Source organism: Lynx canadensis, chromosome A2, assembly GCF_007474595.2.
Source record: "Lynx canadensis isolate LIC74 chromosome A2, mLynCan4.pri.v2, whole genome shotgun sequence".
NCBI classification, from domain to species: Eukaryota; Metazoa; Chordata; class Mammalia; order Carnivora; family Felidae; genus Lynx; species Lynx canadensis.
In genome coordinates this window covers 12,673,171-12,699,846 of record NC_044304.2, presented here as the reverse complement: position 1 = coordinate 12,699,846, position 26,676 = coordinate 12,673,171, and the positions used below count along the sequence as shown (strand labels likewise).

General features: G+C 54.1%; 1 protein-coding gene across 7 annotated transcripts in view; it reads right to left on the bottom strand.

The window, feature by feature from the left end:
• The window catches only part of MYO9B (myosin IXB), a 90,643-nt gene that overhangs the window by 23,872 nt on the left and 40,095 nt on the right, over nt 1-26,676 (bottom strand). For 5 of the 7 annotated variants that reach the window (XM_030303770.1, XM_030303810.1, XM_030303761.1 and 2 more), the window contains exons 3-14: nt 19,121-19,215; nt 13,109-13,171; nt 12,595-12,694; nt 12,230-12,330; nt 10,230-10,359; nt 9,278-9,367; nt 7,351-7,467; nt 6,896-7,030; nt 5,353-5,474; nt 2,824-2,965; nt 2,317-2,521; nt 1,367-1,448 (exon numbers count right to left, since the gene is read on the bottom strand). In XM_030303770.1, coding sequence (XP_030159630.1) covers nt 1,367-1,448; nt 2,317-2,521; nt 2,824-2,965; nt 5,353-5,474; nt 6,896-7,030; nt 7,351-7,467; nt 9,278-9,367; nt 10,230-10,359; nt 12,230-12,330; nt 12,595-12,694; nt 13,109-13,171; nt 19,121-19,215 — 1,382 coding nt within the window. The remainder of the gene's footprint in view (nt 1-1,366; nt 1,449-2,316; nt 2,522-2,823; nt 2,966-5,352; nt 5,475-6,895; nt 7,031-7,350; nt 7,468-9,277; nt 9,368-10,229; nt 10,360-12,229; nt 12,331-12,594; nt 12,695-13,108; nt 13,172-19,120; nt 19,216-26,676) is intronic. The other 2 variants (XM_030303778.1, XM_030303793.1) reach the window with 1 other exon arrangement.

Sequence of the window (26,676 nt, the reverse complement as noted above, 5' to 3'; positions counted from 1 at the left end):
ATTCCCCTCCCTGCTTCCCGACCCCGCTAAATCTGGCTAGAGTGCTCCCAGCAGGTCCCGGCACCCCCTTAGCCTGCGGATTCCCACTCCTGGCCCTGGACGCCACGCTGAGCGCCTGGGGACGGCGGCTCCTCTGTGTGCCTTCCTGGTCTCGGGTTCGAAGGCCCTTGCTTCTCCTTACTTCTTGCTTTCATAGAAAGCAATGATGTGTCCTCAAAAGTGTTAATATCGAACCTGTGTAAACTAAACGCGTTCCTGGAGTGGGGACCCGCAGCCTAGGGGCCAGGCCCTGGGGAGACTGGCGTCACTTCAGCGAATGTGGGTCAGGGGCCACGTTCGGTCTTTGTGGTGGGGGGAAAACACACAAGCAAATAAAGAGAGGTGTTCGTTTTTCTCTTGCCCCCCTTTGGGTGAAAAAGCGGATTTAAAAATGTACCTCGTAAAATCAGGAAAAGGACACGCGGTGCTTTCAGACAAATGACTTAGGGTCACTTGCCTCGGTAGCTAGTTCCACCTCCAACGCATACGTTGTTATGAATCTCTTGAAGAGGTTTTTGTTGTGAAGGGCTCAAACATAAAATGATCTTTTCAAGTTTCAATATTTACTGGCCTGCTCCTTGGGTATTTGTGAGTGTTGAGAAAGAGGTTGGGAACTTGGCTGCCGCAGGGCCTTTGTATGTGCCGCCCGCACCTGCCAGCACACCCTGCCTGCCTCGTCTGGCTCAACTGGTCCCTTCTCAGTACAGCCTGCCTGGCTCTCTCAAGACACCAGAAGTGTCCCTCCCCTGGCTTTGTCATTGCCTTGGATGTCTGTCCAGTATGGCCTATTTTTTTTTTTTTGTAACCCCACCTTCCTGAGAGTACTCGCTGCTCACTTCTACATTCAGTACAAACTGGGGTATGTGGGAGGCCCGTGGCCACAAAATACCCTCATCCTCTTGCGTGCAATGACGCATACTGTGTTTCTGATGGCACATGAAGTAACTCGGCATATCTCTTTCAGGACACCCCGGCCAGCCTAGGGCAGGATGTGTTCTTCAATCAAGCCTGTTGCTCGGTGCAACCAGCAGCTTCTCGGCCCCACCCGCCAATGGCCATGACCGGCCGTGAAAAGAATCCTTTGTAAAGTGAGCCGTGCAACATCTCCCGAAGGCAGCTGATGCATGGAAGCCTGTCTTTCTGTGTGCAGAAAAGTGGCAACCAGATGCCATTTGTTTCTGGGTCCTTTTTGATTCACGTGGCAGTTGAGTTCCTTATCCAGGTCAACCCCAACCTGGGTTCAGGGTGTAGGGTTTCTGGCATTGTTTGAAACAATTACTGCCACGGCATACTAGCTTCGGTTTGGACAAATCAAGGTCTCGCTCACCGGTACAGTTTTTCCGACGGGGTGCTGGGTCCTCTCTGCTGCTCTCCCAGGTGACTGTGGGTGCCGGGGCTGCCCAGACCTGCTGGGGACACAGAGCAGAGGGAGTTGGAGGCGGGGGTTGCCTGGGGACTTGAAGGCCTTTGTCTTTTTCACAAAGGCTTTGATCCCGACTTAACTCATTAAAAACAAAAAAAAAACCCCCCAAAACACGGGTGCCGGGCTGACTCAGTCAGTCGGGTGTGCAACTCTTGATCGTGGGGTTGTGAGTTTGAGCCCCCACGCTGGGTGTAGTGATTACTTAAAAATAAAATCTTAAAAAAAAAAAACCCAAAACAGAAATAGTCTCTCAAATTTGGGCAGAGCAGGGAACTATGAAGTGTTTGATCCCCCCCAAACAGCACTATTTAGTCCCTTTCTAAAAACATGTTTTTTTACTTATTTTTGAGAGGGTGCAAGCCAGAGGGGGGGGAGGGAGGGGAATAGACAGCAACGAGCCCGACGCGGGGCTCGAACTCACGGACCGCGAGATCGTGGCCTGAGTCGAAGTTGGACGCTCGAGCCACTGAGCCACCCAGGGGCCCCTATTCCTACTTCTCATAAAGGCTCGATCCTCTCGATCCTCCTTCTAATCAAGGCCCTTTGTCAAATGGAACCCCGTGGCTGGGATCTGGGGCCGAGCTCCCTGGGGGGGGGGGGGGGGCCACTCAGCTGTTGTGGGCCTTGGGTCGTCCCTACAGAAGAACAGGAACGTGACTTCCTGCCTTGAGAGGATGGGGAGAATGAATTACACACCCCGGTGCGGAATTTCTGTTTGGGACGATCAGAGCTCTGGAGCAACACGGAGGTGGTGATGGCCACACGACACGGTGAATGTGCCAAAACACACAACTGTACATTTTAAAATGGACTGAGGGTCCCCCTCTGGACGGTGACACGTGGGCCCCTCCTACCTGCGGCCTTCTCCGCCCTCTCGGCCCGCAGGCGCCCGGCCTCCCGGAGCACAGCCATGGCCCGGATGGCGGCCCGGAGCACAGCCCAGCGGAACACGGCCACGGGGTCCATGCCGATGAGCTCCCGCACGTAGGAGCTGTCGCTGCCCCGCAGGAGGGCCACGATGTCCGGCCGCATGTAGTCCATGTTCTTTTCCCGGAAGTCCTGGTGGGGGAAGGAGGTGGGTGGTCACTCGCCTGTGACCGCCAAGGTCCTGGGGGCCTGGTGGGGCGGGGCCCATCTCCACAACACACAGGCGGGTCCTGTCCCCAGGGCCTTTGACGGTAAGAGCCAGGGATTTGGGGCTGGGTCTGAGGGTCCTGGACCCTCGCTCCGCACAATCTGATCAAGGGGATGGACCGAGCAGACGCCAGGAGGTAAGGGGCCTCCAGGGCATCCCCCTGTCCCTGTCCTGCCTCCCCGGCAGAGAAGGACCGGAGTGGTCACGGCAACGGACAGACGCGTACCTTGATCTGGTATTTCACTTTCCCCGCAAAGTGCTGAATGATGAACGCCGGCTCCATGACGGGGGTGCCAAGGAAGTACCTGTTGTCTTCATGCTGCTGCTTGAACTTGGCCAGCAGCGTCTGGCTCGTGGCATGGGGAAAGCTGGGAGGAGGATTGGGAGCTTTTAGCTGCAGGAATAGCGGCGATCGCCGGCTCTGCATCTCTCACGGGCCCTCTGTGGGTGAGGCCAGGGCCCTGGTGGCCCACGGGAACATTCGGCGCAGGCAAGACTGGGACGCGGGCCTCACCACGGGCGGCGCCCAGGCATAATCCCAGGATGGGACTTCTGGTCTTCGATCTGTCTGTATCTGGATGCTGTGTTGTGGAGGGGGTCTTGCCCGCGCTCCTCTGTCATAGGGAGGGGCTGGGAGATGAGGGTGCCGCAGGGAGGGGGCAGGGAGGGCAGAATGAGGGACCTGTTGTAGCTGGCTATTTCTGCCCCCCAGGGAGGGAATGCTGCAGCTGGCTTTGACCCACCCTGCCGCTGCCCAGCCGCATCGCAAACGCAGGCTAAGCAACGTGGCTGACTCCCAGTGCTGAACTCCACGACTTAATGGGGGTGGGGTGGCAGAGGGGGAGGGTCTGCGGCTACGAAGCACACGGTTTCCAGGGCCGGTGAAAGGGTATGGAGTGAGGAACCTGCTCACCCAGGTGAAAAAACAAAAATACCGGTTTTGGGGCGCCTGGGTGGCTCAGTCGGCTAAGTGCCCGACTTCAGCTCAGGTCACGGTCTCGCGGTCCGTGAGTTCGATCCCTGCGTCGGGCTCTGCGCTGACGGCTGGGAGCCTGGGGCCTGCTTGGGATTCTGTGTCTCCCTCTCTCTCTCTCTGCCCCTCCCCTGCTCACACTCTCTCTCAGAAATAAACATTAAAAATTAAAAAAAAAAAAATACCGGTTTCCCGTGCTATTTTAGAAAATCCCAATCAATGCAAAAAAAAAAAAAAAATCGACGATGAACAAAAACAGCAAGATTTTAAACAAAGACAGATCGGACCCTGCTCAGCCCAGCCCTGCCTCACATCTAGATCCAGCTCTGGGTTTCCCAGGAGTGACGAGTTAGCCCTTCCTAGCACCCTGTCTCTTCTTTCATCTAAACATTCTCTCCCTGGACCCCAGTTATGAACGGAGGTGTCTGTCCCCTGTCCCAGATGGGGACTTGGTCTGAGGCAGGAGGTGAGCCTGATTCCACCCAGCCCCGCAGGGGCTTCAGAAGCAGACGAGTGGTTGATAAGAAGTTGGTGACAGAAAGATGTGTCCACATCCTGACCCTTGGAGCCTGGGAAAGTGACTTTATTCAGAAACAGGGTCTTTATGAATATAATTAGTAATTCAGATGAGGTCTTTAGGGTGGTGGATTGGAATATCTATTTATTTAAAAGTTTATTTATGGGGCATCTGGGTGGCTCAGTCGGTTAAGCCTCTGACTTTGGCTCAGGTCACCATCTCGCGGTTCGTGAGTTCAAGCCCCGTGTCGGGCTCTGTGCTGACAGCTTGGAGCCTGGAGCCTGCTTCGGGTTCTACGTCTCTGTCCGTCTCTCTCTCTCTGCCCCTCATCTGCTTACAATCTGTCTCTCTCTCAAAAATAAACATTAAAAAAATAGTTTATTTATTTATTTTGGGAGAGAAAGAGTAAAAGTGGGGGAGGAGCGAAAAGAGAGGGAGAGAGAATCCCAAGCCGGTCCTGCGCGGTCGAGTGCAGAGTAAGAGAGTCGGGGCTCAAACTCACAACCCAAAACCAAGAGTCAGATGCTCCACCGAGCCCCTGGAATCTTTCTAAGAAGAGGAGACGAGACAAAGACAGAAGAGAGGGTGCCGTGACCACAGAGGCAGAGATCAGGGTGATGTGGCCGCGAGCCAAGGAATGCCTGGGGCCCCCGGAAGCTGGGAGAGGTGAGGAAGGATCCTCCCCTAGAAGGTCTGGAAGGAGCACAGCCCTGCCACCACCTTGATTTCGGCCCACTGATGCTGATTTTGCACTTCTGGCCTCCGGGACTGGGAGAGAGTATGTTTCTGCTGTTTCAAGCTGCCTGAGCTTTGTGGTCATTACAGGAGCTGCAGGAAGCGAATTCGGTGAGTGAATTTTGGGGACTCCAGCTAGGTGACCAAGCGGGAGGCACTTTACAAACAAAGTTTCCAGCATTCACTGTGTCCCGTGGACGAGGGGGTGCCAGGCTTATCGGTAAATCCGGCATCTGGGCCCCGGATTCCGTACACTGTCCTTTCCTATGATGCATCACCCCAGAGCCCAGTTTCTAGACTCGGGCCCCAGGTCCCTTTCTTAAGAACTCCCAGGTGCAGGTGTGTTTCAGAGTTCAGCGACTGCACGTGTTAACATTTCTGTGATGACCACTACGTGCATGGATAGGTCAGGATTTGTGGTTACGTGAGTCGGACGAACTCAGAAGTTCTCGGGGACGGTGTGGATTCAGGGTGAGGCTCCAGGGGCTCGGGAACCAGCTCTGTGCGGGCACCGGGCCGTGGACACTTACTTGCTCTCTTCGTCCAGCAGATAGAAGAGCCCAGTGGGTTTCTTGCTGATCAGATGGATGCAGCCGACGTTATCCGTATAGTCAATGTTGTGCCATGAGATCCCTTCGCTCTGGTATTCCTCCTGCGGGGTTCGGCGGTTAGCTGAGAATGTCACTATCTCATGGCTACGTGCGTGTTTACATAGTACACGTTGTATATACACATATTTACGTATGCGTGTACCTATTTACACATACACATGTAAATAACACAATACATGTTAAGATAGCAACGCAGATCTATTAGTTATTGCGAAAGCACTAGTAACAGGAAACAAGAATGCACGTGTTTAAACATCCATCACATAAGATGCTTCAGATTGCACTTAAAACGTCCCAGGGGGTCAGTGAACTTTCTCTGTAAGGGGCCGTGGTAACGTGTTAAGCTTTATGAGCTAGACGGGGTCGGTCACGATTCTGCTGTTACAATGTCAAAGAGGCCACAGGTGATAGGTAGCCAAGTGGGTGTGGCCATGTGCCAATAAAGGTTTATTTACAACAATTGGCCGTGGGGCCAGAATCGACCTGTGAGTTACCATTTGCTGGCCTCTGCTGTGGAACTGCAATGTCCAATAATGCGAGTGACCTACGTTAACTTCAAATTTTCTTATCACAGTTAAAAACGTAAGGGGAGGCTGGGTGGCTCAGTCGGTTAAGTGTCCGACTTCAGCTCAGGTCATGATCTCACCGTTTGTGGGTTTGAGCCCCGCATCAGGCTCTGGGCTGACAGCTCAGAGCCTGGAGCGCCTGCTTCGGATTCTGTGTCTCCCGCTCTCTGCCCCTCCCTTGCTCTCTCTCTCTCTCTCTCTCTCTCTCAAAAATAAATAAACATTAAAAAAAAAAAAAACGTAAAAAGAAACTGGTGAAGTTAACGTTAATAATACACTTCATTTAGACCCAATATATCCAAACTACGGTCCTGTCAACGTGTAAGCAATGTAAAAGATACTGATGAGGCGTTTTGTGTTTATAATCTTTTTCTTCCGCACTACGTGTTTGCAATTGGCAGTGTTTCACTCTTGCCACACGCCTCAATTTGGACCAGCCGCATTTCGAGTGCTCAACAGCCAGAAAGAAAGTGTAATAGTAAAATCTGCTAGATATTTATGTAAGCCCATCATTTTTTTCCCCCCTGACAGAATCATCAGTGTAAAGGATAAATACATGGGTAAAGACGGCTGAGTGTTTGGTAGGGAAGAGACAGGTAAGCCAGACTGACAATATTCTTGACCAAAGCAGATCCTTCCAGGGCCACTGCACTGCTCTCCCATTGAATGGATTTTCGCATCTGAGCCGAGGGATGGTGCAAAATTGCCCCATGGACAAAAATATCCCTAAGGTCTGCCTCATCCAAGGCTGGGCAGGATTTTCCCACACTTTCTCTTTTGCAGAGAAAAATCCCAGGGCTGGTTCATCCACAAACTGGGCCCCGAGGGAGATCCCGGCTCTGGCTCCTTCTGTCCCCGCCTTGGGCTGCACAGGCAACAAGACGGCCTTTCCTTACCTGTTCCAGTTTGAAAATGTGCTGGTTGAAATAATACTGAAGCTGCTCGTTGGCATAGTTGATGCAGAACTGTTCAAAGCTGTTCCTCTCGAAGTCTTCAAATCCGAATATGTCGAGGACCCCGATGGACAAGCACTGGGAAGACAGAGAAAATGGTTATTGCTGGTGCATCCTTCCGTGAGGCGCCCTGTTTGGCTGCGAGGGCTCTGTGCTCGGCCGGACGCTCTGCTGTTGCTGCCTTGGAATCCGTAACATGCGCACAAGGGGCCCCGTGTGTTCGTGGTGCACTGGGCCCTCTGCACTGCACCCCATCGGGTTCCTTGGGCCTGCCCCTCGGAGAAACCCGCCTCTCACCCGATACCACCCAGAGCCGCCTCGGTTCCCGACATCGCAGGCCATCTGCCGAAGATGTGCGACACTGAGCACGCGGCCTTCCCCACCCCTGCCTGTCTCACCGAGACACATTCTTCCATGTCTTTCTTGTTGAGGAGGGCGTGGTTGATCCGCAGCACGATCCAGTCGAACAGGGCGCTGTACAGGGACTTGGCCATGGAGTCGCGGGCAGTGATGGCCTGTGGGCACGAAGCAGAGAGTGTCATACCTTGATGAGGTGGGCCCCGGGCCGCACCACGCCGAAGTCTGCACTCGCTGGAAAATCCAGGATGTGACAATAAACGCCCAACTCATCAGACACGCCTCCTCTCACTTTACACACCTCAGTCAGCGTGGACTCCCCGAGGCGAGGCATGAACTATGAAGCCGGCAGCCTAAGGTTTAGCAAAGGCTGTCTCTCCAGCAGCCTGGGGACTAAGGATGTGACACAGGCTCAGGGAGGGCGCCCGGCCTGCCCGTGGGGACAACCAGCCAAGAGGCCGAACTGGGCTTAAAGCCAGGTCCCCTGCGGTTCTGGGAGCATCATGGGGATGCCATCGTGTGCATAAAAGCAGTAATGCCTTTTAAATTAAAAAAAACAAAAGGGGTGTCTGGGTGGCTCCGTCGGTTGAGCGTCGGACTTCGGCCCAGGTCATGATCTCACAGTCTGTGAGTTCGAGCCCCGCGTCGGGCTCTGTGCTGACAGCTTGGAGCCTGTAGCCTGCTTCGGATTCTGTGTCTCCCTCTCTCTCTGCCCCATCCCTGCTCATGCTCTGTCTCTCTCTGTCTTAAAAATAAGTAAAACATTAAAAAAAAAAAGAGGTTTATTGAGGTCTAATTTGCATACGAGAAATAAGAAATTCCTTCTCTGTATGTACTCAGATCTAAGTTGCGACAGATGTACCTGGCTGCAATTAAGATATACAACACATGGCTTTCCTGGGTGGTTGTGGAAATGGGGCCACGAGGCCCACGCCTGGCACCTTGCCCTTGGTGTTGAGCCCCTAAGGGCTAGCGGTGCCGCTGGGGTCTCGGGTGTCCTGTAGCAACTTTCACATAACATCGCAGGGTACCTTTGCCCGTGGGGGCTCAGAATGTCCACGGTGTCTGTTTAAGATGCCCACGCGGCCTCCACCACCAACTAAAAATCCCCCCAGTGGCTAGGTACTTTCCTGCGGCCATCCAAGCGGCAGGTCCCATCGCTCTTGACATGTAAAAATGCAAGAAAACCACATTGCCGGGAAGATATCTTGGCTGGGGCAAAGGCCAGAGAGAGAGGTGCCTTATCAAGATTTAGGGACCCACGTAATGGTTGTAAAAGTCATGCTCTAGCCTGGGGGGGGGTCAACTATCTTAAATGCTGGCTACAAGGTCAGTAGTTTCCGATAGGAGGGCCAGACGGTCTGTGTTGTGATGGCCCAGCTCTGCCCGTGCAGTAGGAAAGCAGCACCGAAACAAATGGGTGTGGCTGTGTGCCCCTGAAACTTTATTTACAAAAGCGGGCGGTGGGCTGGATTTGGCCTGCGGGCTGCAGGTGGCCGTCCTCTGCTAGTGAAAACCAGCATGGGAACACCAAGACAAACACGTGCTTCAGATGGTGTGTCTCCCTCTCTCTCTGCCCCTCCTGTGGTCATGCTCTCTCTCACTCTCTTTCAAAAATAAATAAAAACATTCAAAAAAATTTTAGAGAGAGAGAAAGAAGGAGAGCATGTGCGCAAGCAGGGGGGAGGGGCAGAGGGAGAGAGAGAGAGAGAGAGAGAGAGAAAGAATCTTAAGCAGGCTCCGTCGTCAGCGCGAAGGCTGATGCGGGGCTCGATCCCAAGACCCCAGGACCATAACTTGAGCTGAAGTCGAGAGGCAGATGCTCAACCAACGGAGCCACCCAGGCGCCTCCTCCTCTGTCACTTTAAACATCGGAAAAAGACTATCCAGGCTGGCTGTTTCCAAAGCCCCCACCCTAAGTCATGGTTTGGGCCCTGGTGCCCCGTGAGAGCCCAGGGTGGCGCTCACCTCGCTGAGACTGTAGGGAAGGATGAGTTTGTCATTGGCCGTCACGGTTTTTCTTTTGGTCAGAACCTCCACCAGGATTTCTCGCTTCACCTGTTTCGAAGTCCAGGAGGGAGAGAAAGGGACGGGGGATAGAGGGCTTGTTGGGCAGGTCCTCCTGTCACCGAGGAAGGTGAGAGAAGGACCCCCAGCAGCTGTACCGAAAGCATGCCTCCGCCCACCCTGTGCTGTGTGCTATGCTCGCTGGGTTTCAGAACCGTTACTCCCACAGGCTCGATGGCCCTGGGAGTATGGTCACACGGGCCCAGGTGTCACTGCAGACCCGTGTGCAGCCTGCCAACCTGCATTTACAGATGTCGCTGAAGGCGTGGGCTCCTGGCCTGTTCCCTCCTGACCACCAAGCCCCCTCCACAAAGCTAGAGGCGGGGGGTTGAGTGCCGGTGGATAAGGGACCGGCAGGTCCAATGAGAAAATGACCTTGCTGATCAAAGTATGGCTTTAAAGGGCCTTTCACAAGAGGGGCTGAGGGGGGAGGCAGCCATGCCCAGGAGGCAGTCCTTTAAAAATAAAGAAGGGATGCCCTTGAGGGCATTACGCTGAGTGAAATAAATCACACAGAGCAAAACGAGTACCGTATGATCTCACTCATATGTGGAATCTAAAAAAAAACAAAAACACACACCAAAAAAACCCCCCAAACTGGAATGATGTGTGGTGACAGATGTTAACGAGACTTATTGTGGTAATCATTTTGCAATACATACAAATAGCGGATCATTATGTTGCAACCTGAAACTAACGCGATGTTGGAGGGCAATTATACTTCACTTAAAGAGAGAGAGAGAGAAAAACAGAAACGAGGAAGAGGCTTTGTACAGATGGCGGGGAGGAAGCAGGCGGACAAGCCCTGGCTCACAGAAGCGCAGCCACCACGGCCGAGCCCAGCAAGCAGTACCTTCAGGAGCTGTGACAGCGTGTCCAGCACCTCAGGGGGCCCGACCTCCAGACCTTCGTCTCGGCCCGTGGCTCTCTTCTTGTACGTGACATTGCCCAGGTACAGGATGGCAGAGAGGACGGAAAAAATCCTGGGGGAGCAAAGGAGACTGGGTTGGGGACGTTTCCAGAGTCGTAAGACAACAGAAGCTTCCAGCCAATTGGGCTGAATTCGTAAAACCAGCCAGGTCCGGTCACAACATACGAAGTTTAAAAAAAAAAACAAAAAACGTCCAATCTCATGGTCAGGGACCCTTTGTGGAACGTACGTGACTTCGGAGGCAGATAGCACACCTCCCCCCTCTCCCCCCAGTGGGGGGGGGGGGTTGGTTACAAACTTTTTTTTTTTTTTTTAATTTTTTTTTTTTTTCAACGTTTATTTTTTGGGACAGAGAGAGAGAGAGCATGAACGGGGGAGGGGCAGAGAGAGAGGGAGACACAGAATCAGAAACAGGCTCCAGGCTCTGAGCCATCAGCCCAGAGCCCGATGCGGGGCTCGAACTCACGGACCGCGAGATCGTGACCTGGCTGAAGTCGGACGCTTAACCGACTGCGCCACCCAGGCGCCCCGGTTACAAACTTTTTGTATGGAGGCCTAACATGCATGAAAAAAAAAATTCCAAAAACTACGTCACCATGCATAAAGAACAGGCAAAGAAAGCAAACAACTCTCAAGCGCAGAGCTTGATGAACCGTCGCAAAATATACGCAGCCCTGTAACTAGCACTCAGAGCAAGAGACAGAACATTCCAGGCACTGGAACCCACCCCAGGCCCTGCAGAGGAACTGCTGTCCTCGTAGCGAATGCTGTCCGTGAACTGGATGTCACGGACACGACATGAACGGAACGGATGTTCCGTCCGCGAACGGATATGTACTTGTATCCGGCCTGTCACTGGAACACTGTGGTGTGGGGGGGGGGGGGGGGGGGGAGGGGGCTACGCATGTTACCGCGTATAGACCTGGCTTGTGCATTCTTGGCATCTCAGCCTTGGCACTGCTGATGTGCGCGACCAAATCATTCTTTGCTGCGGAGGGCTGTCCCCTGCACCGCGGGGTGCCTCCGCCTACGAGATGCTGGTATAGCATTGTCCCTCTTCCCCCACCCCTACACAGTGTGATAACCAAAAATGTCTCCAGATACGGCGCCCCGGGAGAAGACCAGTGCTGTGTGTGGAGTCCAGAGGTCCGCAATCTATGGTCCGTTATCGTCCGGCCTCTGAGCTGAGAATGGTTAAGTTTTTAAGAGTATGGTTAAGAAACTAAACACAACCCAGAGAAGAACGTGTAACAGGGACCGTCTGGCCCTCAAAATGGAAAATTTTACTATCTGACCCTTTACGGAAAGTTTGCCAACCTCTGCACCATATATAGCTGTTTATTTATTTAATCTCCTGCTGGTGGGCATTTGTGTGTGTGTGTGTGTGTGTGGCGGGGGGGGGGGGGGGCGGAATTCAATCTTTTTGGCTGTTAATAACGAGCCTGTCGTGTGCGTGTCTTTGAGCACACGTGCGCATTTAGTTGTGCACACACAGCTCTGGTAGAGCCTGCAAACACTTTTCCAAAGTGGCTGGCCTGACGTGTGCCCTTCCAGAAGCGGGCAAGCGCTCCCGCTGGGTGTACTGGCCATCGGGCAGGTGTGGAGAAGGCCCCCGTGTGGCTTCCAAAAACAATCAAAAAAAATTTTTAATTGTGTCAAAAATACACGGCAGGGAACATTCAGGACCTTAACCACGTTTAAGTGTTGTTGGGAGAAAGCCCCGTGGTCTTGTGTCTCCCAACGACTAATGACGAGCGAGCCCCTCCTCCTGTGCCCATCATCACCAGGCAGCCCTCCTTAGTGCCTTAGTTCCTGCTGGGCCATCAGTCAGCTCTCAGGAAGTGCCCGGTAAGGTGTGTGTGTGTGTGGGGGGGGTGTCCTCGAAGGAGAAGGTGGGCCGGCCGGCCCACCCGCCCACTTACTGCTTCTTGGTGGCAGGGAGGAAGCCCACCATCTCCATGGCCTGCTTGAGTCTTTCAAAGTCATGCTTCAGGTCTTCTCCATCTTCGATCTTCAAGTTATGCTGGAAAACAGTCAGTGGCACGCTGGGTATTTCTGGGCCGGTGAGGGTGGCGTGCAAGAAGGATTTTGGCTGGAACCGAGGGGGCAGGGCTCGGGACACGGGGGATGAATGGGCCCCTTTATGCCGCCTCCCTCTGGGCCGCCTCGGAGTCTGTTCGGAGGCCCAGCGAGGGCCCGGGCAGACAGCCTCCGACCGCCCGGTGGCGCGTAAACAGCCCGTGGGGAACAGAGGCAGCGTTTGTGGCCGGGGCTCGGGGCTGTTTACCTGGTTGAGGTAGAAATAATCTTCAGGCTGCTTGAGCTGAAATTCTTGACGCTCTTCCTCGCTGACCCCAAGTAACAAGTAATAAAACACGTGGTAGTTCCTGTGGGTCCGAATGGGGAGGAAAAATGCGTTTTGGGGGGCCAAGCAGCAGTTACGCTTCAAGCCGCTACTAATACCGTTTATGGGAAGGAGGGTGCCTCGAACACGTACAAATTTGAGACAATACGTCGACTCCCGTTATGTCTTGAGAAGAAAATGAAGCTGTGAGCTTTGCCAGTGACTACGTTTCTGGGGCTGGGGGGCGGGGGCGTTACTCTGGGGAAAAGCCCGGGGGAGGCACAAAAATAAGGGCGAAAGGTGGCTTTCAGGAGGTAGGAGTGCAAAGCTCGCGGCCACAGAGCAGCTCACTCCGGGGAGACGGGCCGCTGCCTCCCGTGGGGCCAAGCCACCTGCTTCTCTCCTTTGTGCGGGAAGAAGGTGGATACGGCGGGTCACTGAGAAAATTTCCTCTTACCTCTCGTCCTTCTCTTGAGAGACCAGGCGAGACTTTTCCAGCAGGTATTTTTCCACCACAGCCCTGTCATTAAAAGGAAAAAAAAAAAAAAATGAAGGGAGAAAATGTTACCTTTTGATACGCTTTTCTGGAAGGAACGGGTGTCGTCTGTTACACCATCAAGACGCCAGCTGTGGACTAACTTCCTTTGACCCAAGGTAAACCACGGGCGCCTAAATCACCTCTAGAAATACGATCAGCCTACGGGCGCCCGGATGGCCCAGGTGTCTTGACTCTTTTCAGGTCGTGATCCCAGGGTTGTGGGGTCGAGCCCCTCGTTGCGCTCTGCACTGAGCGTGGTGCCTGCTCGGGATTCTCTCTCTCTCCGCCCCTCTCTTCCTTGTGTGTGCACACACGCGTGTGCTCTCTCTTAAACATTAAAAAAAGAGAGATTCTCTCTCCGCCCCTCCCCCCCGAAAAAAAAAATCTAACTATAAGATGATAACAGGTTCATTTTCTACTTTTTCTACAGCTTTATTACCGATACAGACCGCGCATGCTTCAACTGGGTGATTTTTGACTGGATCCTTCCGTAATCTACACATTTTCTTTCGAGAGCTTTACCAGCGGTCCCTGATGTACGACAAGCGAAAAGCGTGTGAACTGGTGACTGGTGGTGACACCTGTGTGCCCGCCACCATGACCAAGCTTCCTGGGCCTTGGTCATCCCTCCCTGCCTCCCACCCCACCCCGAAACAGCCACCGATCGGCTCCGCTCTAGATTAGTTTGCATTTTCTAGAATTTGAAAGAAATACAAGCATTCGGTATATATACTGTGTCTGCCTTGTCACCTCGGCCCAATGATTCTCGGATTCAGCCACATGGGGGCATATACCAGAACTCCATTCCTTCTTATGGCTGGACCCGCCACATTGCATCGGCCTGTTCATCAGCCCAGGGACGTTTGAATGTTTGCTGTGTGGCCCTAGGGCAGGGGCCAGGGACCTCTTCTGCCATACTCTGAATGCTGACAGCAGTAATGGCGAATTTTCCTTCAGCATCCTTCTTTTCTGTTAGTTTATTTACTTATTTTGAGGAGACAAAGAAAGCGTAGGCGCAAGTGGGGGGAGAGGCAGAGAGAGGGAGGAGAGAGAGAATTCCAAGCAGGCTCTGAGCTGTCAGCGAAAAGCCTGATGGGGGGCTCAAACTCATGAACCGTGAGATTGTGACCTGAGCCGAAGTCGGACGCTCAACTGACTGAGCCACCCACACACCCCAGCATCTACTACTTTCTAAGCACTGGTTTGCAAGGATTAGGTGCCCTGAATCCTTCCACCCCAGGGGGTGGGCACTGTGGCTTCCACTGATAGATGAGGTACTAAAAACTGAAGAGGCCACATGTTGCCTGGGACTCCACAGGAGGGAAGTGGCCTGGCGGGGACCCAAGCCTACATTGGCCCTGCTCCCTGCACACTCTCTGGGGCCAGAGGGGCTGGTCTTTCACGGGTTCCACCATCACCACGGGTGGGAGCTGGAGGGCTCTGCAGGCAACCCTTGTTTGAGCCTCTTGTGTTTTTAATTTTCTTTTTTTTTAATGTTTTATTTATTTATTAAAAAAAAATTTTTTTTAACGTTTTATTTATTTTTGAGACAGGGAGAGACAGAGCATGAACAGGGGAGAGTCAGACAGAGAGAGACACAGAATCTGAAACAGGCTCCAGGCTCTGAGCTGTCAGCACAGAGCCCGACGCGGGGCTCGAACTCATGGACCGAGAGATCATGACCTGAGCCGAAGTCGGCCGCTTAACCGACTGAGCCACCCAGGCGCCCCTTTATTTATTTTTTTTTAAAGAGAAACAGAGATAGAGCATGAGCAGGGGAAGGGTGGAGAGAGAGAGGGAGACACAGAATCGGAAGCAGGCTCCAGGGTCCGAGCTGTCGGCACAGAGCCTGACGCGGGGCTCGAACTCACGAGCTGTGAGATCATGACCGGAGCGGAAGTCGGATGCTCAACCGACTGAGCCACCTAGGAGCCCCGGAGCCCACTGCGTTTTACAGGAGAGGCAGCTGGTGGCCGAGGGGTGGCAGGGTGGGGGGGTGGGGGCAGCACCGGGCCTCTGATCCAGGGCTTTCTGGAGGCCACCTGCCTCTCTCTTCAGGACAACAGTCTTCTGTCTGCAGCCTTGCCTGGGACACATGCACACAAAACATGCACGGGTGGGGCTCCACGGGCTCAGCCTGTGTCCTCTCTTCTTTCAAGCCCATGTTTTTCCTATTTCTTGCCCCAGCTAGTAACTGTTTTAGTTATCGGTGGTTTGTTCTCCTGGGGAGGGAGGCTGCATCTGGTTCTAGAATCAGACTCCTGTTTGAATCTACCCCTGTGGCCAATTCCCTGTGCTGTGTCAGCGTAAGGGGAGGACAGTGACCCCTCACTGGCACTGAGTTGTCATTTGACGGTGACAGCCCCTTCCCTTTCCTGATCATTTTTGAGGCCCCAGGCCCCTATGGCGGGTTTGTAGGGGGCCGGCGATCCCCCGACACGGAGCCACTGAACCCACAGGAAGACGAGGCCTTGCAGATTGGGGAACTGGAAGAAGCCTTGGACTGCCCCTGACCCTTAGCCTCCATAGGAAATGGCACTGAGAAGTGTCACCTCCCCAAAAGCAGAACCGGGTCTGGGCCTGCTCTTCTCCAGCTGGCCATGGCCACTCCCCGGACAGGAAGTGCACCTCCTCCTTGGAGCGTGGGCAGGCCATGGTCATGGGCCGAGGTGGGACTTCCTCTCCTGAATCTGAGGCCACACATATGACTTTCAGAAGTTGGTCTCTAAGATCCTGCCACCGAGGCCTCTGGCCCTGAGCTTGACGGGAGGCTGTGGCAGGAAGAGCAGGCTGTACCAGTTAGCGGAGGGCCAGCCCTTGCTGGCGTACTGGGGCGCGAACGGTGGCCCCCAGAAGCAATGCCCACTTGGACCCTGTGAATGTCACCTTATTTGGAAAAGGGGTCTTTGGAGATGCGATTAAGGGAACGATCTGGAGATACGATCATCCTCCATGATCAGGGTGAACCCTGAATCCAAGGACAAATGTCCTGAAAGGTAGAAGAGAATCACCGAGAGACACAGAGGAGAAGGCCACGTGATGCCACGTGGAAGCAGAGATTGGGGTGATGTGGCCATAAGCCAAGACAGGCCTGGGGTCACCAGAAGCTGCAAGAGGGGCACGAAGAACCCTCTCCCGTGGCCTCCGGAGGGAGTGCTGTCCTGCCTATGTCTTGATTTCTGTATCTTCAGGGCTGGGAGACAACAGACTCCTGTTGTTCTGAGCCCCCGGTTCGTGGCACTTTGTTAAGGCAGCCCCAGGACACCAAACACAGGCCACACAGAGGAGTGAGCTGGGAGCAAGGGCTCTAGTGTCTGGCCCACGGCTGCAGAGCCAGTCCGGGACCCAGGAAAACATGAGGCAGCCTTCTGGCGTCTCTGGTCCCCTGACGGAGCCCCCAGGACTGTAGACAAGGTATAATTCTGGGCATCTCTGGCTGGTCAGTTGCCCTGCAACGTGGGTGGGTGGCGGTGCCCATGGAGGGGCCCAGCAGTGCTGGGTGGGGGGACCACTGGATGGTCTCTGATGGGGGGCTGAGGAGCCACAAGAGAAGTGTCATTACTGGGGGGGTCCCTCACCCATACCACCGCCCCCTGGAGCCAATGGGAAAAAGGAAAGAAGCCAGAGGCTGAAGGACTCGGGAAAACAACATTCCTGCTTGTGTCTTGAATACGAACTGGCATTTGAAACGATCATCAGTCAGGTGAGAGGGACAGAAGAACCTATATAATTTGGACCCTATCCCCGGGCCCTGCCACTTGAGGACTTCTCCATTCCCGAAATGCCGGAGCCTTCTCTAGGCCTCTAGTCCTGCTGCTTAGCTCTCCCCACATCGAACATTTGGGGCTTCTCACCCCGCTGCTCAGAGCATCACCTGGAACGGGTGTAAATCTGCCGCCACTGCAGACCCTCACATCAGTATGTGGAAGCAGAGGGGCGCCTGGGGGGCTCAGTCGGTTGAGCGTCCGACTTTGGCTCAGGGCATGATCTTGAGGTTGACGAGTTCGAGCCCCGCGTCAGGCTCCGTGCTGACGGCTCGGAGCCTGGAGCCTGCTTCGGATTCTGTGTCTCCCTCTCTCTCTGCCCCTCCCCCGCTCATGCTCTGTCTCTGTCTCAAAAACAAATAAACATTAAAAAAAAATTAAAAAAAAGAATGTGGAAGCAGGGAGGATCCCTTTGAATAACCTTGGATTGTGCCAAGATGCCTTTTTTTTTTTTTTTTTTTTTTTTTCACTTTGAGAGAGTTTTATTGGCAAGGGCGCCTGTGTGGCTCAGTCGGTGAAGCGTCCAACTTCGGCTCAGGTCATGATCTCATGGTTCGTGAGTTCAAGTCCCACATTGGGCTCTCTGTCAGTGCAGAGCTCACTTCACATCCTCTGTCCATCCCCCTCTCTCTGCCCTGCCCTTGCTTGCTCTCTCTCTCTCTCTCTCAAAAATAAAATAAAAAAAAAAGGAGTTTTATTGGCCCATAAGACCTTTGCATAGTAAAAAATACCCAAAACACTATGTAGTATTCAATCACAATTACGTTTTAACCAACTGCAACTACCCAGAATGCTTTTTTTTTTCAGAATATATACTTAAAAAAAATTTTTTTTTAACATTTATTCATTTTTGAGAGACACAGAGAGACAGAGTGTGAGCAGGGGTGGGGCAGAGAGAGAGAGGGAGACACAGAATCTGAAGCAGGCTCCAGGCTCCGAACTATCAGCACAGAGCTGGACGCAGGGTGCAAACCCATGAACTCTGAGATCATGACATGAGCCTCCCAGGCACCCCCAGAATATATACTTTTTAAAAAAGAAATCCTTCAGAATAGAGTTCTTAAATGACATGGCTTAAATACTATGACAAAACAGATAATTCCTTATCATGTTAATTCGCTGCACACAACTGCCAGATATTTTCATAAGCATAACTGCTACACAGAGTGTAAATGAGCACGATTTCAACGTTGTACATATAGCTGAGGTAACCATGCCTCCAGAACTCACATTTTCGGCACAAAATGCTGGTCTGTTTTAACTTCCACCAGGCAATCAACTTCACAGCCCAGTTACCACCCACCCACTTACCCATCTACCTGATCCATCCATCCATCCATGAATCCATCAACCTACGAACTCAGCCACCTATGAATTTATCCATCTAGCAATGAGCCTATCCACCTCCCCACCTCCCCAATCCATGAATCTATCCATCCAAGCATCCATCCATCCATCCATCCATCCATCCATCCATCCATCCATCCATCCAAGCATCCATCACCCATCCAATGAATCCATCCACCCACCCATGAATCTATGCATCTATCCATTCACCCACATACCCAAGAATCTCTCCATCTATCCATCTACCCACACACCCATGGATCTATCCATGAATCTATCTCCCCTTCCTCCCTCCCTCCCGTCTAGCCATCTACCCACCCTTGAGTACTTCCCTGGACAACCGCTTCAACTCACTACCCAGCATTACGTCTTTTACGTCTTCTCCTGGCTAAAGGGGCACACGTTTGGCAAACTCCACGGTCCGCATCAGCTTTGCCTGTGGTATCTCCAGAGCCACCAAATTCAAAACCTCACCAAGACCAAGACATAGCTTGGCGTGTCCTTGCCAGTTCTTGGCAGACTAGCACCTTCAGGTCATCGTACTTGCTTCTTGGGCACTGGGGCCCATGCTCCATGACCGGGGGACAGAGGTCCCGCCCCTCCTGCACCTACACCTCCCACTTTGACCCACAGTTCAGATCTTCACATCAATGACTTCAGAAAAAAAAAAAAAAATCACATTTGCATCTCCGTACGATCCACACGTGTCTGCACGGCCGTAATGTCAACACTGAGCTCCCAGGCTGGCTCTTCCTTACAGGGATGCCCCAGGACCCCAGACCAAGGCTGGTGGTACACAGCTAGATGCCTACCAACTCACCCTCTCACGATGCCACTCTCCAGGTAGTTGACTTGGATGAATTTCCCAAATCGACTGGAATTGTTGTTGTGGGCTGTTTTGGCATTCCCAAAAGCCTGTGAGGAAAACGGAAGCAGGTTTTCAGATCATGAGGATGAAATGTCTACACGCGCCTCAGCCTGGAGCCTCGGAGGTCCCCCTGGGCGCCGTGGATGCTCATTTGGCTGAAGTCACCCGGCGGCCCGAGAACTGGAGACCCCGAAGGTGTGAGGCCCAGGTGGGCTGCACCATACTTAACGCTTTATCTCTGGGTTTGGGTTGGGTGAGGGGGGTTCAAGTGTTAAGTCTCGGACGTGAAAAAGGCCAATCAGCGGCATCCTTTTTCAGTTACAATTGTTCATATGGTGAACTCTGGCCCGTGGGCTAAATCCAGTCTGCTGCTTATTTTTGTACTGCCTGTGAGCCAAGAGTGGTTTTTACATTTGTAAATCATTAAAAAAAGAACAAAAAACAAAAAAAAAAAAAACCCAAGAAGAATATTATTTCCTGACACATGAAAATCCTATTCACATTTTCGTGTCTGTAAATGAAGTTTTATTGGTGGGTAGCCAGGCCCGCTCATTTATGGATCTTTCACGGCTGCTTCTATACCGTTAACAGCAGAGTAGCCACGAGAGAGACCTGCGGGCCTGCAGAGCTGAAAATATTTACTATTTGGCCCTTTCTGAAAGGAGGTTGCTGGGCCCTGGGCTGAGATGGGCGCTGGGCTCCAGAAGAATATGAGGTTGGGTAGGAGGAAGCAGATGTGGAGACACGTCCCGTCCTGGAGGGGGTTCTGTAATTCTGTGGGATGGCAAGCCAGTTCACGGCAAATTTTTTCAAAGTTTATTTCTTTTGAGAGAGAGAGAGGGAGCAGGCAGGCACACTGGAGGGGGAGGGGGAGAGAGACGCAACCCCGAGCAGGCTCCGCACTGTCAGCGCAGAGACCGACTTGGGGCTCGAACTCATGAACCGTCAGCCAAAACCGAGAGTTGGCCACTTAACCGACTGAGCCACCCACGTGCCCTGGAGAGCTTTTTGACTGGAGTAAAACTAGCATAACACAAACTTAACCGTTTTAAAATAAACAATTCAGTGGCATTTAGGACGTTCCAAGTGTTGTGTAACTGTCACCTCTGTCTCATTCCAGAACATTTCCATCACCCCAAAAGGAGACCCCATCCCCATTAGAACTCACTTCCCACCGCCCCCTCCTGCCTCCTCCAGCCCCCGACAGCCATCAATCTGCTTTCTGCCTCTATGGAATTGCCTGTTCGGGACATTTCACCTAGGTGGGAGCATACATACATTATGTGGCTTTTTTGTCTGGTGTCCCTCACTCCGCATGATGCTTTTGGGGTTCATTCTCATTGTGGCACGAATCAGGGCTTTATTTCCAATACATAAAGGAAAGTATGAATAGTGCATGGAGTCTGTGACTCAGTGGGGTCCCCCTGGAACCTCCTAAGGGTCCACCACCCAGATTAAGACAAAGCACACACCCTGCCCAGGTTTTTGGGGTGCCCCCTTTCCATGAGGTATCCAACAGCCCTAAGGGGTGAACAGGCAGGGGGAACATATGATAAAACCTTGGGGGAATGCAGGGCAGGGAAGAAGAAGGTGCTGGGGGGGGTGTTCCCTGTTTTCAGGGAGAAAGACACTGGCAGAGGTGGGGGCCACGGGGCTGGGCAGATGAGGAGAGAAAGGCAGAACTGGTCATGGAGACTGGCGCTCAGCTGTCCAAGCCCTTTGTGTCTCCAGGCGCCAAAGAAGGGTGACATGGGGTGGGGTGATGCCCCACTCACACACAGAAAGGGAAGCCTGGTGGCCACAAGGAGGGTGTCAGGCCAACAATGTTCCAGTTTGAGAAGGCTGAGCTGTGTGGAAGGCTGGGAAGGCGTGAGGGCAGCGGGAAGGAAGTGGCGAGGCCACTGTCAAGGTCTGCAGGGGTTTGGGGGCGGAGTGTAGGTGTGTGAGGGTCCGGTGGGCCAGGGGGATGAGGGCAGGGCAGGGAGACGTGGAGAGGCTCGCAGGGGACTCAGGGACCGGGAGACGTGCCCACACGGAGAGCAAGCAGGATTTTCTTAAAGGCTTCATTCTGCAGAGAAATGGATGTAGCAGATCTCCGATCAGAGCTTCTGGTGTCGCGATGTGAAGGCCCCATGAAGAAGCGTCCGCCGGGACACTTCCTTTGAGAACGGCTCCAATCAGCAGAGCCCGGAACCAGGACAGCGGCACCGGGCTGTCAGGTGCCTGGCAGATGGGGATCACAGGACAAGCAACTTCCTGCCCCACTGCCCCAGGGGCTCCAGACCCCAAGAATGGGCCCTGCTGAAAGACCTGAGGCCAAGTCACCCAGCAGGAGAGGAACGATGAAGGAGGTGCCCCAAGGAGGTAACCTGGCCCAGTACTGGAAATGGGGGCTCTGCTCGGGGCAGGGGTGGCGGCTGGGCACTTTTGGGGTTGGGGGGGGGGCTCCCCACGGCCTCATGGAGGCAGAACCCAGTCTGAGGAGGCACTTTCCCAAGTCAGCGGCCACAGGGGCCCCTTCTCGTCTTCACAAATGCTTCCTTAGGACGTGTCCATTGGCCGGGTTTTGAAAGCCTTCGAGAGCTGAGTTAAACACACGGGCTCTTCAGCCAGTGGGAACGACCAGGTCCTGACGTGTCACTGAGCTGCCGGCCCAGTGGCTGGGTGACAACAGCCTGGGGCCAGGTCTGGGACTGCCTGCTCTCCCAAGTGTCTGTGGAACCCAGCGCAGGGTCCCCAGCCTCGGCACTGCTGATCCTCGGGGCTGGATCCTTCTCAGCGGTGGGACCGTCCGTGTGCTGTTGGGTCCTGAGCAGCGTCCTTGGCCTCCACCTGCCAGAGGCCAGCAGCATCGGCGACAACCGAAAATGTCCCCAGGGCTGGCTGAACTGTCAGGTAGCCCTGCTATATACAGAGGGAGGTACGACGGGTCTGCAAGGCTGGGTGGTCGAGGGCTCTGCGGGCCCTTCATCCCGTCCCGAGGGTCCCCACGTGCACTGCAAGCCTGTGGAGTCCTGTGAGGAAGCAAACTGTCTTTCTAGGTTGAATCCCTTGCTCCCCCCCAGTTCGGCCTTGGGATCGTGTTTTGTTTGTTTGTTTGTTTGTTTGTTTGGAATAAAGCCCGTAGACTCTGCAAGTTCTGCTCTGGGAATCAGCGGGCAGTGGGTCCGCTGCCTCCCTTCATCCCTTACGAGACCCTGCGGGGTGGCATCGGAGCGGAGGACGGGCCAGGGCCCTCCCCCTGCGCCAAACGAAAATAAACGCGGTGAGCAAGCCCTCCTGCCTAACTACGAGCAGATGGGGAAGCGATGCCCGAGCCCGTGTGGGCTCCTTCCCCCGGGGACCAGGCCTCTTTCTGTGCTGCGGCCCCTGTAGTCGGGGCCCCGCTACAGAAGCTCACCAACAATGTGCACGCACAGCCCAAGAGCCCACAGCCGTCCCCCTTTTGAACTCGGGACAAGTCTCTGTGGGATTTCTAAGGAAACAGGGCTGGCGTCCTGGGGACCGCAAGAGGGAAAGTCTTCGGGATGTGAGGGCCCACCAGCCCCGTGCAGCCCAGGCTTTGGTGTGGGGGTGGGGGGGGGGTGGGCAGTGACCTCATGTGTCTGGTATGCGGTCTCAGAACACTGCGACTTTTCAAAGCCAGTCTAAAAATATCCGGTTGCCGCTATTATACGTCCGAGGAGGAGGAAATGCCGGCCTGGCGCGCGCGGCCAGGGGAACTATTATGTAGCTGCTCTGGGGGCTGGACCGGTGCACGCACGGGCTCAGAGCGCAAGACGGCACAAGGGAGGACGGTGTGCATGGTGGTCATGTGGGGCCCGGGGTGGATGGGGGGGGGAGGAAGCTGGATCAGGGTGCCAGCAATGATGCGATGTGATCTGGCATGGGGGCTGCGGAGGCCACATGCTAATGCTGCCTTCCCACCAGGCCAGAAAACCCACAGCGCTGGCAAAATGCTATGGGAGAACAGGCCTCTCCTTTCCTGGACACATTTTCCACCCCCCTCCTTATATAACATAAAAGTACACATCTCTAATACAAGTTGCACACTTTGGGAAGAAAAAAATAAAAAGGAAGGAATCCTGATAGAAGAAGAAACCCATTAAGAGACGACTCTGTAATTTAAAATTCTCCAGGCACGGTTTTTAGGTCACACTAACAAAGGAGCAGCACCTCCGCCCTCCCTCTGATGGGGCAGATGACACCTGGGCCCGGGGGGGGGGGGGCATGGTGTGCCCACCAGGCCACCGTTCCCCCCCCCCCCACCCCACCAAGGATGCCAAGAGCTGGAGGCCATCTGATTTTCTTCCAACTGTCCTGATCTTTGAGGTTCCTCTTTTGGGAAATTCAAAAAGGTTTCTTAATTTGGAGATATCGAGGCAGAGCCTCTCACTTAGGCAGAAATTTTAGAAGATGCCTTTTCTATTGAAACAGGATGCCTCTGCTCCTGGCTGAGACGCGTGGTAAACATTTTAGGAAGGATGGTGATAGGATCACAGAACGACCCGTGGGGAGTCCAGTCCCACGCCAGGCGCGATTGGAGCTTCTGGCTCTTTCTTCTGCTCTAAGAGACACCTGTGCCAACCCCCATTTCAGAAGAGGAAACCGAGGCACAGAGAGGCCTGCCGACCTCCCCGAAGTCTGAGAGCAGGCAGGCGGTGGACGTGACCCTGGGTTGGAACCCAGTGTCCTCGTTCCCAGGCCATGCCCCATGCATTGGCCCCCTCAGTCCCCACAGCCTGGGCTCCCTCTTCAGACCTATTGTTGGTGCCTGCCTGTTCCAGCTGAAGCCGCTCCCCCTGGGCCTGGTGACCAGGCAGGTGGATTCCCGAGCCCCTTCTGAGCTTACAACCCTGGTCTCTTGTGCATCCCGCACAAAAACCAAACAAGTCTCGATGGACCGTACCAGGCGAACACCGTTTTACTTTCAGATTTCAAAACCTGAAAGCCCCATGCGATGAGCTCACGAAGGCAAACGCACTTGCCCACCTCCCGTATTGACAGGTGAGCCCCAAGGAGGGATTTCCCCTGTTGAGAAGTCCCCCAGGATCCCTGCCCGGGGTGGCTGTCCTTCCAGCCAGGCTGAGGTGGCCCAACCCAAGATAACTCTGCTGCTCCCAGATTTACTTGTGGCCATTCTTTCTCAGCGGAAAGTTCTAGCTTACTCTAATGGCTTTGTCTTGGTTGCGGGGTTGGCCTTCTCTGTTCTCCTGATCTTCTAGCCACAGGGACCTCACTTCCCAAGTGTTTGTGAGGCTTTGCACATAAGTTCTCATTCACTCATTCGTTCACCCATCCATCCACTTGACAATTTGTTGACTGGCTGCTGTGTGCCTGGAACTGTTCTAGCTTCAGAGAGCACCCTCCGTGATGGGGGTCTGAAGGGGATGCCTGCACATCCGTGGATCGGGGGTCACCATTTCTAGGAGCCCCCCGATCCGCCCAAGCAGGGTGGGCTGCCCACCGCCTTTTGTGGCCTTCCTGCTGCCCCTCCCTCTGCAATGCCACCTCTGGGTGAAGCCTCCGTCCCTGCCTCAGACCACGAGCCACATAGGGCTTCCGGATCTCTCGTGTCCAAGCCAAGACTGGGCGTGGGGACAGAGGAGTGGCTGGGGTTGCAGGCAGAGGCTGAAGTTGGTAAAAGAACATCAGCGTATCTTAGGCAACAATGAAACCCAAAGATGGGGTCGAAAGAGACTGTCCCTCGCTTGCTGGCCTGCGGGAGCCGTCTTGATCGCGTCGTTGGTAGGGGCGGAGAACGCGACACCGAGATCAACTGGAAGCTGGTGCTGGCATGGTGGGACCAGACTTCTTTTGCTAGATGTTTCAGGCATACTTTCTATGTGAAACAGCGCTTGGCCTGCACCCACTGACGGGTTGTGCCCGTCTGGGGACACAGACAACAGTCATACATGGCAAGAGGCACCCGGAGGTGTCCCGTGGGCTCGACGGAGCACAGAAGTGCCACAGGTAGTGTCTCTGCCCAGATGGTCCATGGACGGAGGACCCTGGTGGGGACTGATCTGCCAGGTCTGCTGAGCAAACGGCCCGGTGGCGTCCACTTGAACCTGGGGCTTTCTGGTGTGGAAATGCTCGGAAAATAACCCTGCGTGGGGTGGAGGGCTATTGCTGGCAGAAAGCCCAGGAAAACAGCTCTGTCTGCAGGGGATTCCAGTGGGTCCTGGTGGCTGTGGGGGAGGGCTGCAGGCCCAAGGCTACCATTAGTAGGTGCCAACCGGGGGGGAGGGGCAAATTAGTTCAAAGCTCTTGGGTTTCAGATTCCTCTCCAATAAAATGAGGGAGAGAACCTCTGACTTCCCAGGGTGTTTAAAGATGAAGTGAGACTGTGCGAACCACGGGCAGGCAAACTTGTTCTGTGAGGGGCCACGTACTAAAGATTGGGGCTTTGTCAAAGCGACTCAATTCTGCCACTGCAGGCCGAGGCAGTGACAGAGGCTCTGTACACGACTGGAACATGGCTGTGCAGAGGACCCCCTCCTGATGCCCGGCAGGGTAGGGCGGCCGTGGGCACGGACCTCTCCTCAAGTTGGCAACTCATAGCCTGTTTCTGTACAGTCTGCGTGCTAAGAATGGTTTTCACGTTTTTAAACACTTGTTAAAAAGGGCGCCTGGGTGGCTCAGTCGGTTAAGCGTCCGACTTCGGCTCAGGTCACGATCTCGCGGTCCGTGAGTTCGAGCCCCGCGTCGGGCTCTGGGCTGATGGCTCGGAGCCTGGAGCCTGCTTCCGGTTCTGTGTCTCCCTCTCTCTCTGCCCCTCCCCCGTTCATGCTCTGTCTCTCCCTGTCTCAAAAATAAATAAACGTTAAAAAAAAAATTCAAAAAAAATTAAACACTTGTTAAAACAAATAAAAAAGAACATTTAAGAACACGTGAAAACGATACGAAATTCACCTTCCGGTGTCCATGAATAAAGTTCTGTCTAGCGCACAGCCATGTCCCGTGTCTGTTAACATACAGTCTGTGCCCATTCTCGGACTACGGCGGCAGAGCTGAAAGTGACCCGGGGTCCTTCATGAGACAAGCGTGCCGGCCACTGTTCTGGGGGCCCTCAGGCACATGGACGCTCAGACACAGGGTGGGTGAGCATCATCTGGATGGATCGGTCTCCCCGGGCACAGCAAGGACACAGAGAAACAGGACCTTAAAGCACGGAGGGCCGGACAGGCCCGCAAGGTCCCAGGAAGTACAGAAGTAAGAAGTACAACTAAAGCGATTCCCACAGAACTGCCATGTGGGGAGCAGTGGAGGGGGTGGCCAGTTCTCGGGAGGGAAGATGCCAGGGGAGGACAAGGATGACGATGGGGGGGAGGGTGGTAATGCTGGTGAGAGGAGGGGGCTATGGGGTGGGAGACAGGAGCCTCCTCGTCACTGCCAGCCTGCCCAGGAGGCACAGCTGACTCAGGGGGCCTGCAGGTATGGGGCAGGAAGTGGAGGCTTTCCAGGGCCCTGCTGACACCCTGCCTCTGCCTGGATTCTGTTCCCTT